At 50.3% G+C, this 12,587-nt stretch overlaps 1 protein-coding gene across 2 annotated transcripts in view; it reads left to right on the top strand.

Annotated features, from left to right (window-relative positions):
* Nucleotides 1-12,587, top strand: part of SMC6 (structural maintenance of chromosomes 6) — a 165,164-nt gene that overhangs the window by 93,838 nt on the left and 58,739 nt on the right. For both annotated transcript variants that reach the window (XM_073568268.1, XM_073568269.1), the window contains exons 18-19: nucleotides 5,047-5,182; nucleotides 6,773-6,853. In XM_073568268.1, coding sequence (XP_073424369.1) covers nucleotides 5,047-5,182; nucleotides 6,773-6,853 — 217 coding nt within the window. The remainder of the gene's footprint in view (nucleotides 1-5,046; nucleotides 5,183-6,772; nucleotides 6,854-12,587) is intronic.

The raw sequence follows: 12,587 nt of genomic DNA, 5'->3' as shown, positions 1-12,587 counted from the left end.
CCCTGAGTGGGCTGCGTCCCTGTCACGGTTGGTGGAGTCTCTGACCCAGGCTATATTCTCCGGGAGGGCTCTTTAAGTCAAAAAGCACCTTTACCGCCCAAGAAGGGCTCTGGCGTCGGCCGAGAACCGTCCACCAGCAGGGACCGTACTCGTTCAAAGGATGGTCGGGTCTCTAGAAAGCGGACCAATGACACGTCCCCCCTATTCACGCTCGTGCCTCAGCATCGGCGACGCCTGTTTCTCGCTCTCCGTCTCCTGAGGTCCGCAGCGAGCACGACTCTGAATTCGAATCTGACACATCAGCCCCTCAGAATCCCCCAACTGATCAAGAATCGCTTGATTCTCTTATAGAATCAGTCAACAGGATTCTGGGTATCGGCTATGGACATCACTAACATTGATTAATGAACCGCTGTAGGCGGAGAAACGTGTCTGGGCATACCTGCACATAAGTGACCCTCTTTATTCCATTGGATCGACTGTATACCCCTGAGGGGGGCTGATCTTTATCATTTGTATTTTGACATATCAGTTGGTCATAGGTGATTATGGTGCGGAGGTAATATAGTTTTTATGTATTTGCAATATTTGTCTGGGGTCCTGCATTAGCCTAGGGCATTTTTAATCATTTCTGTTCTATCTGATTATTATTTTCCCTCCTTATCAGGGACTCGTAGGGGAGTGAGGGACAGTCCTCGTTGAGTGGGGGCGCCAAAATTCGTGCTTTTAGGGTGCCAACCTCCACGGCTAGGAAGGTATCAGAAAGCCTTGATGTAGGGCTGTGTTCCTTCCAGAGCACCAATCTTCCCCCGGAGGCAACTGATGTCGCCAGGCAGATAATTCATGCAGCGGACTTTGTAGTGGACGCTTTTTTAGATGCCGCCAATTGCGCTGCTCAAACTGCAGCTAATGCAATCTCCATTAGAAGAGCCCTATGGCTCTGCGACTGGCGGGCGGATGCCACATCTACAAGATCGTTGACTTCTCTTCCGTTTCAAACGGGTCGTCTTTTTGGAGAGAAACTGGACCAGCTCATTTCTGATACTACCGGGGGAAAAAGTAAATTCCTTCCTCAACAAAGGGCTGTTCGGCCGTTTGGAAACCAACAACCGACGCGTTTTCGATCTTTTCGCAATAACTCCAGTTGGTCCTCTTCGACCTCTCCCGGTTCAGGTCGGTCCCCGCGCGGAGACAGAGGATCCCAGGTTTCATACAGACCTAACCGCTCTTGGAAGCCCAGGCCTAGGACATCTGGAACTAGGGGAGCCAGATCTCATAGATCTGATACCCAATGACTTGATGCGGTATCCGGCGGACACCGACAAAGTAAGCGGTCGCCTACTTTCCTTCAGTCACACCTGCCTCGCGGTCGTCCACGACAAGTAGGTCAGGGAGCTGGTGTCCTCCGGATACAAGATAAAATTTTCTTCTCCCCCTCCAACACGGTTCCCCCCAAGAAAAAGACAAGAGCCTTCCTTCGGGCTGATCAAGCTCTGCTAAGAGACGGAGTCATCATTCCGGTACCTCATCACGAAAGGTTCAGGGGTTTTAATTCAAACCTTTTTGTGGTTCCAAAGAAGGACGGGACAATGTGGCCCATTCTGTATCTCAAACTGTTAAATCAGTTTGTCAAGGTACGGCGATTCCGAATGGAATCTCTCCGATCAATTGTCGCTTCCATGGTAAAAGGAGAGTTCCTAGCCTCCATCGACATCAAGGACGCTTACCTTCACATTCCGGTCTGCCCGTCCAACCAGCAGTTCCAGCGTTTTGCAATTCACGAGGAACACTCCCAGTTCGTTGCCTTGCCTTTCGGACTCGCCACCGCGCCCCAGGGTCTTTACCAAGGTCATGGCGGCTGTCATGGCCATTCTCCACTCTCGGGGAGTAGTAGTGTTACCGTTTCTGGACGACCTGCTCATCGAGGGTCCATCCCTTCCATCCTGCGAGGAATCCGTGGATATAACAGTAGATACACTTTCTCTCATGGGATGGCAGATAAACTTTGAAAAGTCTTTCCCAAAACCGGCTCAGCAGATTTCCTTTTTAGGAATGATCTTGGACACTTCCCGCGGGTTGGTATTTCTCCCTCCAGAAAAGACCCAAGCCTTACAACAGGCAGCGCGGACTCTTTCCCGTCCGGTTTCTCACTCCATTCGTTTCAGCATGAGAGTTCTCGGAAAGATGGTGGCAGCGATGGAAGTAGTCCCATTTGCTCTCTTCCATCTCCGTCCCTTAGCTTGGGACAAGAGCCCGTTCTCCCTGGACGCTGAGGTCCTCCCTGAATCAAGGGAGGTCTTTTCTCCCAGTAAGATGTTTGGTAGTAACCACCGATGCGAGTCTTCTAAGCTGGGGTGTGGTCTTTCGTCACCACACGGCACAGGGTCATTGGTTAACCCGAGAGTCACGTCTCCCCATAAACATTTTGGAGATACGAGCGATCAGATTAGCTCTGCAGTGTTTCCACCATCTCCTCGCATGTCACCCCATCAGGATCCAATCCGACAACTCCATGGCTGTGGTGTATATCAGCCGCCAGGGAGGTACTCGGAGCAGGAAGGCCATGCACGAAGTGAGTCACATCCTCCATTCGGCCGAGACCAACCATTCGCCCATCTCAGCAATCCATATCCCGGGCGTAGAAAATTGGGCGGCAGATTTTCTCAGTCGCCAAGGCCTTCGCCTCGGGAGAGTGGTCTCTTCATCCGGAAGTCTTTCATCAGATTTGTCATCGTTGGGGGACTCCGGATGTTGATCTCATGGCCTCAAGACTAAACAACAAGGTTCCTCTGTTCATTGCCCGATCGCGCGATCCATGTGCCATCGGAGCGGACGCCCTAGTTCTGCCATGGCACCGGTTCATCCTTCCCCCCTTCCCTTGCTGCTGAGGGTCTTCAAGAAGATCAGAGTGGAGGGGAGTACCAGTGGTCCTAGTCGCGCCACATTGGCCGCACCGAGCATGGTACGCAGAACTAATACAACTGGTCGCCGATGTCCCCTGGCGACTTGCAGATCGTATGGATCTACCCTCACAGGGCCCGATTTATCACCAGAACCCCGGGGCCCCGTCTTTGACGGCGTGTCTGTTGAATCCTGGATTTTAGCACAGGCTGGGTTCTCTCACGACGTGATTTCCACCATGGTTAGTGCTAGGAACCTGTGTCCATGCACATCTATCATCGCACCTGGAAAACCTTCTTTTCGTGGTGCAGGGATCATGGTCGATCCCCTCTGGTGTTTTCCATTCCGGCCATATTGGAATTCCTTCAATCCGGATTAAAGTCAGGCCTCGCGCTTAGCTCGCTCAAGGGCCAAATTTCGGCCTTGTCAGTGCTATTCCAATGCAAAATTGCCACCAAACTTCAGGTCAAGACGTTCATTCAGGGAGTTTCCTATGTGGCGCCTCCTTATAGAAGGCCTTTGGAATCATAGGACCTTAACCTGGTTCTCAGGGCCTTACAGGAGGCTCCTTTCGAACTGCTGCAGGCCGAGTCACTGACTGTTCTCTCTTGGAAGGTGGCCTTTCTAGTGGCAATTACGTCAATTAGACGAGTTTCGGAATTGGCGGCCCTGTCCTGCCGTTCTCCGTTCCTGAATTTTCATCAGGGCAAGGCAGTTCTCAGAACGTCCCCGTCCTTCCTGCCCAAAGTCGTCTCCTCTTTCCATCTCAACGAGGAAATTGTTTTGCCTTCCTTTTGTCCGGCACCAGTCCATCGCATTAAGGACTTCCACACCTTGGATGTGGTTATGGCTCTGAGACGGTACATCTCGCGGACGTCTCCCTTCCGCAAGTCAGATGCCCTGTTCATACTTCCAGAGGGGCATAGGAAGGGTCTAGCTGCTTCAAAAGCAACGCTAGCCAGGTGGATTCGCTTGGCGATTCAGGAATCCTGTCGTGTCAGGAACGCGCCTATCCCAGCGGGGATTAAGGCGCACTCTACCCGTTCAGTGCGCGCCTCTTGGACCATTTGGCGCCAGGCCTCGGCAGAACAGGCCTGCAAAGCTGCGACCTGGTCCAGTCTGCATACTTTTACAAAACATTACCAAATTCATTCTCAGGCCTCTGCGGATGCAGCTCTCGGCAGACGCATCCTGCAATCAGCAGTACCTCAGTGTTGACTCAGTGGTACATGGGGTATTAGCAGATGTATGCTCCCCACCCAGGGACTGCTTTAGGACATCCCACTGTCTGTGTCCCCCAATGAGGCGTAGGAGAAATAGGGATTTTTGTGTACTGACTGTAAAATTCTTTTCTCCAAGCCTTTCATTGGGGGACACAGCACTCACCCTGTTTAGCCTACTGGCTCACTGTAGCATTCTTAGGTTTTGACATAGTTATGGTTATTGTTGACTGTTTAAGCTCCTACTGCTTTTTTCACCAAACTGGAGAAATCTCATCCAGCGAGACGGTGTATACTGCAGGGAAGGAGTTAACTTTTTTCTGGTTTTACTTAGTGTCCTCCTAGTGGCAAGCAGCATAACACCCACTGTCTCTGTGTCCCCCAATGATTGGCTTGGAGAAAAGGATTTTACGGGGAGTACACAAAACTCCCTATTTTGTGCAACACAAAAAAAAATAATTTTGAGCGGTGCATCGCCCTGTGTAACCAGGCCTCGCGCTGCCAGATCCATAGCAACCTGTGTGCTCTAAGCCATCTATACTAGATCACTTACTTCGGTCTGCCTGTGCAGACGTGTTTTCAAAGGACCGCCGATCACTAAAAGTTTGCGGGTCGACGTTCTGTTTATGTGAACACAAACCATTATTCATTGCCATAATAAAAGAACCGCCAACAAACCTTACCCAAATGGCGAGTGCTAAATGGGAAGCATATGAGACGTGCCTCAACGGATCCACTGAATCCATTCAAGTCTAATATTCTGCATGAGTAATTACACGTCATGAATGTCCCAAGACCATTCCATACATTTATATCCAGTCGGTTACCTAAACTGTATTTGATCAGATGCATATGGTCTCAGTTATCATACTGTGCTAAGGCCACTGATACTAATGTAATCTATTTTTTTTCTTTGTTTCTGCAGTCAACTGGAGAGAGAAGTTAGTGAAATTTCGTCTCATTTTCCCACTATTCAGCAGCAGGTACATGCCATAGATGCCGACATAAGGAAGAATGAAGGCTTGCTCCATAAACATCATGACACAAAGAAGAGAATACAGGCAAGTTATGTAATCTTTCGTCACTGTGTATCAGTCCGTGCGATTAACATACAGACATCAAGGTCCTGCGCCGTTGTCATCGGTCAGACCAGCATCTCCTATATTCTAGTGTCCTACTAATATAGCCCCTCCAACATCGCAACCCTTCCTGTATTACATGTGGACACTGAAAACGTGTCCTGCTCCAAGGTGCACAAGACAGGACCCTGCTGCTAAATTCATCTTGTTTGGGCGACACATCATATGGGGAGATTTCAGTAAAAACTTGTAGTAATCCGGTCATTAGATTCATGCTGCTCTTACCACAGGCAGGATGAATCAGTCTTTTTCAGGTCAGTTATGCTTCACTCTGAAATGCTTTGGTGTTTCAGAGAAAACATAGTAAGAGACCTGATCAGTCCCAAGATGTCTCCAGACGGCTTCTCCCTGCACTGCTCCAGTTGATTGACGGGTCTGTCTCATGTGTCGTCATGCATCCAGGCTCTTATTCATGCTGTGTGTTGCGAGCGGCATGAATATATTGATAGATTCCCTGACAAACTATATAAACTCCTTGTAAGGTTAAGTTCCCACAATGAGTTTTTGACACTGTTTTTCGCTTGGCAATAAACGCAGAGTCCTACAGATCCATCAGACTGGACGGGATTTATAGAAATGTCATGCCCACTGTACTTTTTCAATTTTTTTATTTTTTTTTCTCTGCGTAAACTGAACTGTGGTGCATGTTTGAAACCCCGCAACATGACAATTTCTGTTGCAGGTGCACTGAGTTTGATATGCAGATTTACCCGTATAGTTGCATTAGATGCAGAAAATCCGCAGGTAAAAAAAAAAACACGCACTTAATCCCGACACGACTGTATCAATACAGTTTCATCAAAGACAAATACCTCAAGGCATCAAAAACAAAGCAGGTAATTAATGTGCTAAAAAGCGACAAAAATGCGATGAAAAAAAAACTGCAAGTAACTTAATTTGCAGAAAGTGGTGCAGAAAATCTGCAACATCTAAATCTCACTAAATACTCATCATGGGAACTGAGCCTAAAGGATTATTCCCACAATTGAAAGATATTCATTATCCCTAGTATAGGGGAGAAATCACTTATTGCTGTGAGTGCTATCACTTGGGCTACTATTGATCCCGGGATTCGGAGTTTGCCGAGCCTGGTCTGATTTGATCGCAGGTCAAGCATTTGCACCTCTGCTCCATTAATTGTCTAGCAGACTGCTAGTAAAAGCACGCCTCTGTAATCGGTAAATTTGTGACCAAACGACGACCGCACACCATTGCACTATCTTGCTTCTACGTTGCAGTGTTAGTGAATGAGGGCGCATTGCTATTCTCATGTTACCAGAAGTATATATTTTTTTTATTATTATTATTTTGACAATTTTTGCAGCCCTGACAGCTTGTAAGTCACAACACAAGCCCATTCACTAGCATTATGCTGCAGTGTGTGAATCATTTTTGCCCGTGTGTTGTGCCATGTCAGCGAGTAGCCTTAGACACACACAATATGTTCAGTATTTGTGTGTCTTGCACATTTATTGCATTTGTTACAATAATGTATATTCTAACCCCATGTAGCTCCATATCAGAGAAGCCAGTGCTCGGATAACAGAGCTGGAGAACGTGGAGGAGCAGCCGTCCATTGACATTGCTACACTGGTAAAGGATTTTTTTTTAATTTGTCCTTCTTTTAATGAATTATTTATTTTTCAAGGAGTAACCCTTCTGTGTAAAGTCAGAACGGTTAGTCAGAGGATCTAAAAAGGAAAGGATTCATACTAGTCTCTATCGCCTCTCTCTATCTATATATATCTTTCTATCTACTCTTGAAATCAGAAGTTTACATACAGTGTATAAAAAGACACATATGCATGTTTTTGAAATCAGAATAAACCTTTCCTGTTTTTGGTCAGTTAGGATTACCATAATTAATATTTGCTAAATGCCAGAATAATGAAAGAGAATGTTTTAAGGCATTTTTACTGCTTACTGCAAAGTCAGAAGTTTACATACACTTACATTACTATGCCTTTAAACGATTCTGAACTGCCCATGTGATCGTCGTGTGTAAGCCATAATCATCAACATTAACAGAAATAAACACTTGCAATAGATCACTCTGTTTGTAATGACTATATAAATGAGTTTCACTTTTTGTATTGAAGAACTGAAATAAATTAACTTTTTGATGATATTCTAATTACTCTGTCGCCTAATTGGGGGACACAGAACCGTGGGTGTTATGCTGCTGTCCACTAGGAGGCGAAACTATGCATAATCTGAAAAAGATTAACTTTGGCTCCTCCTCTGCAGTATACACCCCTGGACGGCGTCAGCCTTCTCCAGTTTTTGCTTAGTGTCGCAAGGAGGCACACCTTTTTTTTTTTTTTTCTTCCGGTTTTTTTCCTTTTTTCGTCCGGAAATACAGATGAAGAAAAGTGGGTCTCCAGTGAGACTCCCGGCATGGCTCCCTCCTCGGTCCCCTATTAGGGGTACCCGGTTGAGGTCGAGGTGGCTATTCCCCATGTCGCTCCCTCCCCAGTCCCTCGGGTCCTGGTTCGAGGTCGAGACCCCCCTCCTTCCCCAACCCCTTTAAGGGGTCTGGGTTAAGGTTGAGGCGAGGATGAAGACCCCCTGACAGTGACAGACGCACCCTCCCTAATCCCCCGCAGGGGGCATTAGGTTGAGACGCCTCAGGTAGGGTCGGAGATCAGGCAGCATTCCGCAGCTTCCAGGGACCCCAGGCCGGCTGAGGGATCCTGTTGGGGCCGGGGGAGGGTGCGGACTGGCATGGCACAGCAGAGACAGGGCTTTTCTGCGTCCCTGTCTCTGCAACAGCAGCGGCTCCTTTTCGCTTCAGGGGCCCCCCATACAGAAACCGCTACCCCTGCTACCTACCCCCACCGCTATCCAGTCGACCATTCTGGGGGGGTCTGGTACAAATCCGCCCCCCCCCCCGGACTACCGCGCCGCTCTGGAGCCCTCCTGGGCATCAGGCCTCTAATTTAGACCGCGGCTTCGGCCTTTTCCCCGCCCCCCGGCCCGCCCCACGGATGACCAAAATGACACACTGGAGTGTCATAGAAGGGGCGGATTGAAGCAGAAAGAGCGCGTTTTTACACAGCCCAGCGCGCCCTTTTCAGCTCTCCGCCCCCTCCTCCCTCTCCTCAGAGTCCCGGTGGCCATTTTTTCTGGATGAGATCCAGGAGAGGAGCATCACAGCGGTCTCCGGGGGGCACAGAACTGGGATCTGTCGGCGCTGGACCTAGGGGCACACCGGTGGGGTAAGCTCACAGCTGGGTTCTCATTACTCAGCTGTGAATCTATACTTACTATAAGGCTCTCTGTGGGTTCCCTCTGCGTAGCCACCCCTGTACGATCCCTGATAGCCAGCCTCTGTGCACTATGCCGGGCTCAAGGAAGAGAACCAGGCAGGAATGTTTCTATGCATTCTGCACAGCCTGCAAAGCCACGCTCCCTAGTGGCAGCACTTATCCGCACTGCCGGGACTGCATCCAGAACTCTGGGTCAGAACCCCAGGGAGTCCCTACTGACGCTTCAGTGTCACAGGCCACGCCGGAATGGGCAACTCAGATGTCTCAATCTATGTCACAGTCCATAGACAACCTAACTGCCACATTGCTGCAAGCTCTGCAGAGTCGGGCCCCGGCTATGGACGGTACACAGCAAACGGACAGCTTGTCTCAGGAACATGCTGCTTCCGACTCTCACAGACGTAAGCGGACCCACAGGTCTCGATCACCTGAGTCGCACTATAGCACAAGGTCGTCCCCCTCCAGGGAGAGACAGCGTCATTCCAGGTCTTCTGGGCAGTCCCCTGCCACAGACAGACAGTGCAATTTACCACAGGGATCCCCCACCACAGAAGACCCCCGCCCCAGGTCGCCCTCCAGGGATCACCTTAGCGAGGCACAGGATTCGGAGGGCATCTGTGACTCTGACTCAGATAACGAAACGGTCAGGTCCGTGGTACCTTCTCCCCCTAGCAATACAGCGCTAGTTGAGGACATAATTTCTGCCATTCATCGGGTGCTAAAAATTCCAGAGTCGGCCCCGGAAGTCCCAGAACATAGGATTTGCTTCGAAAGTGTTCAGAAACCACCTAAGGTCTTCCCTAATCACCATGAGTTTGAGAAAATACTTACCAAACCGTTTGCGCAGCCTGAGAAAAAATTTGCTAATCGCAAATATTTGGAAGCGAAGTACCCCTTCCCACAGAAAGACACCAAACAATGGACAGATCCACCTGAAGTGGACCCTCCGGTTTCTAGGCTAGCAGCGCAGACTTTACTCTCTCTGCCGGATAGCTCAACCCTCAGGGACGCAGCAGACCGGCAAGTAGAACGCATGGCTCGTTCTATTTTCGAAGCGGCAGGCGCCTCTCTGGGCCCTGCGTTTGCTTCAGTTTGGGCAGCCAAGGCCATCCTGGCTTGGACCAAAAAACTTACAGGAGGGTCTTCAGGCTTCAAATCCTGAGCTCTCGGACCAAGCGGTCCAGATAGCAGTGGTAGCAGACTACATGATTCATGCAGCCCTGGATTCCGCCAGAGGTGTAGCGGGAATAGCATCAAACTCCATCACGATCCGACGCATCCTCTGGCTGCGAGAATGGAAAGCGGATGTGGCCTCAAAGAAGTCCCTCACGCGACTTCCGTATTTTACTGGAAGACTTTTCGGCGAAAAGTTGGACACCATGATAGCCAATGCCACTGGGGGTAAGAGTACCTCTCTCCCTCAACTAAAACCGAAACGCACGTTTAAACGAAGAAACCAGACGCGATTCTGATCCTTTCGGAATTCCTCGGGCTGGTCCGTTTCGCGCCCAGTGCAAAACCGTAACCGTTCTCCACGCAGGGACAACCCACGGACGCAGCAGCGACCGGACAGGGCTTGACAGTCGAAAGCAGGCCAAGCGAAACCCAAGGGAGGAAAACCTCAGAACTTTGCTTCATCATGACTCGCGATCTCCGGAAGACACCCCACCAGTAGGCGGCCGACTTTTACTCTTTCAGCAAGTCTGGCTGCCTATTACAGAAGACAGGTGGGTCAGGGAAATAGTGTCTTCCGGATACAAGATAGAGTTCACTTCCGTTCCACCGAAGCGGTTCTTCCTTTCTATTCCTCCAACACCACCAGAAAAGGCTCGTGCTTTCCACCAAGCGGTTTCCTCTCTCCTTCAATCAGGAGTTGTGGTGCCGGTTCCCGCGAACGAGAGATTCCGAGAATTCTACTCAAATTTGTTCGTAGTCCCCAAGAAAGGAGGCGGCGTCCGACCCATACTGGACCTAAAACAGCTCAACAATTGCGTACGGGTCCGTCATTTCCGCATGGAGTCCCTCCGGTCCATCATTGTATCCATGGACCAGGGTGAATACCTCGCCTAGATAGACAAACAGGATGCGTATCTCCACATACCAATTGCTCCCGCCCACCAAAGGTTTCTCAGGTTCGCGGTCAACCAAAACCACTACCAGTTTGTCGCCCTTCCGTTCGGACTCGCCACGGCTCCAAGAACGTTCACCAAAGTCATGGCGGCCACCATGGACGTCCTGCACTCAAGAGGCATCCTAGTCGTCCCGTACCTGGACGACCTCCTCATCAAGTCTCCCACTTTCAAAGACTGCGAGGTCAGTGTCTCAATCACACTAGACACTCTGAGTCGCCTGGGATGGCTAGTCAACCTACAGAAATCGTCGACTATCCCAACTCGGACTCTAACATTCCTGGGAATGGTATTCGTCACCGCCAGGGGCCTGGTGCTCCTTCCCAAGGACAAGACACTGGCCATCCGTCTGGGAGTTCGCACACTCCTTCGCAGTCCTCCTCGATCTCTCCGGTTTGCCATGAGAGTCCTCGGCAGGATGGCAGCAGCAATAGAGGCAGTGCCATTTGCCCAGTTTCACCTCAGGGTCCTTCAACTAGCCATACTCAGATCTTGGGACAGGAACCCCTTCTCCCTCGACAGGGAGTTCAGGTTGACGTCATCAACCAGGAGGTCCCTGCATTGGTGGCTCAAACCAACCTCGCTTACACGATGGAAGCCCTTTCTCTCAGGACAATGGAAGATCCTGACTACCAATGCAAGCCTGACAGGCTGGGGGGCGGTGCACCTACATCACAGGGCACAGGGCAAGTGGTCACCGAGGGAAGTGACATTGCCCATCAATGTTCTGGAAATCAGGGCCATCCTCTTGGCACTGAGAGCCTTTCATCACTTGCTTGCAGCCTCGCACATACGGATACAGTCGGACAATGCCACGGCTGTGGCATACGTGAACCACCAAGGCGGGATCCGCAGCGCCCAGGCGATGAGAGAAGTGGCTCATATCCTCCGATGGGCGGAAGACACGAGGTCGGTACTTTCTGCAGTACACATTCCGGGTGTAGAAAACTGGGAAGCCGACTTCCTCAGCAGGCAAGGAATGGACTCGGGGGAGTGGTCTCTCCATCCCGAGATTTTTTACCAGATCTGTCAACGCTGGGGAACCCCGGAGGTGGACCTAATGGCATCCCATCTCAATACCAAGGTCCCCAATTTCATGGCCAGGACACACGACCCGCGGTCGCTCGGAGCGGATGCCCTGGTCCAGGACTGGTCCCAGTTCCGACTCCTGTACATTTTTCCACCCCTCCCCCTAATCGCCAGGGTCGTGAGGAAGATCAAGCAAGAGGGAGTTCCGACCATCCTCATCGCGCCAGACTGGCCCAGACGTGCATGGTACGCCGACATCATCCAACTTACGGCAGACGCCCCCTGGCGTCTACCCGACCGTCACGACCTTCTGTCTCAAGGTCCGTTCTTCCACCAGAATTCAGGGGCTCTCAATTTGACAGCATGGCCCTTGAAACCTGGATTCTAACCCAGGCAGGTTTTTCACCGGCAGTCATTGCAACTATGATCAGGGCAAGGAAGCCTGCCTCCGCCAAGCTCTATTATCGTACCTGGAGAGCTTTCTTTTCTTGGTGCGAATCTCATGGACAAGTCCCACTCCCTTATTCCCTCCCGAAGGTACTAGGTTTTCTTCAATCAGGCCTAGATGCCAAGCTATCCTTAAGTTCGCTTAAGAGTCAGGTGTCGGCGCTTTCAGTCCTTTTTCAAAAGCGCATTGCTATTAAACCGCAAGTAAGGACTTTCATCCAGGGAGTTTCCCGATTGGTTCCTCCCTACAAACGTCCGCTGGATACGTGGGACCTCAATCTGGTCCTGACAGCATTGCAAGCTCCACCCTTCGAACCTCTTAGAGGAGTTCCACTCTCCATTCTGTCTCAGAAAGTGGTTTTTCTAGTGGCGATCACCTCGTTACGCAGAGTGTCGGAATTGTCAGCGCTTTCCTGCAGACGGCCTTTCCTAGCCTTTCACCAGGACAAGGTG

This window comes from Dendrobates tinctorius, unplaced genomic scaffold (assembly GCF_039654945.1).
Source record: "Dendrobates tinctorius isolate UK_male_01 unplaced genomic scaffold, ASM3965494v1 ptg000021l, whole genome shotgun sequence".
Lineage (NCBI taxonomy): Eukaryota > Metazoa > Chordata > Amphibia > Anura > Dendrobatidae > Dendrobates > Dendrobates tinctorius.
The sequence above is the reverse complement of the archived record's forward strand: the minus strand, read 5'-3'. Positions and strand labels throughout refer to the sequence as shown.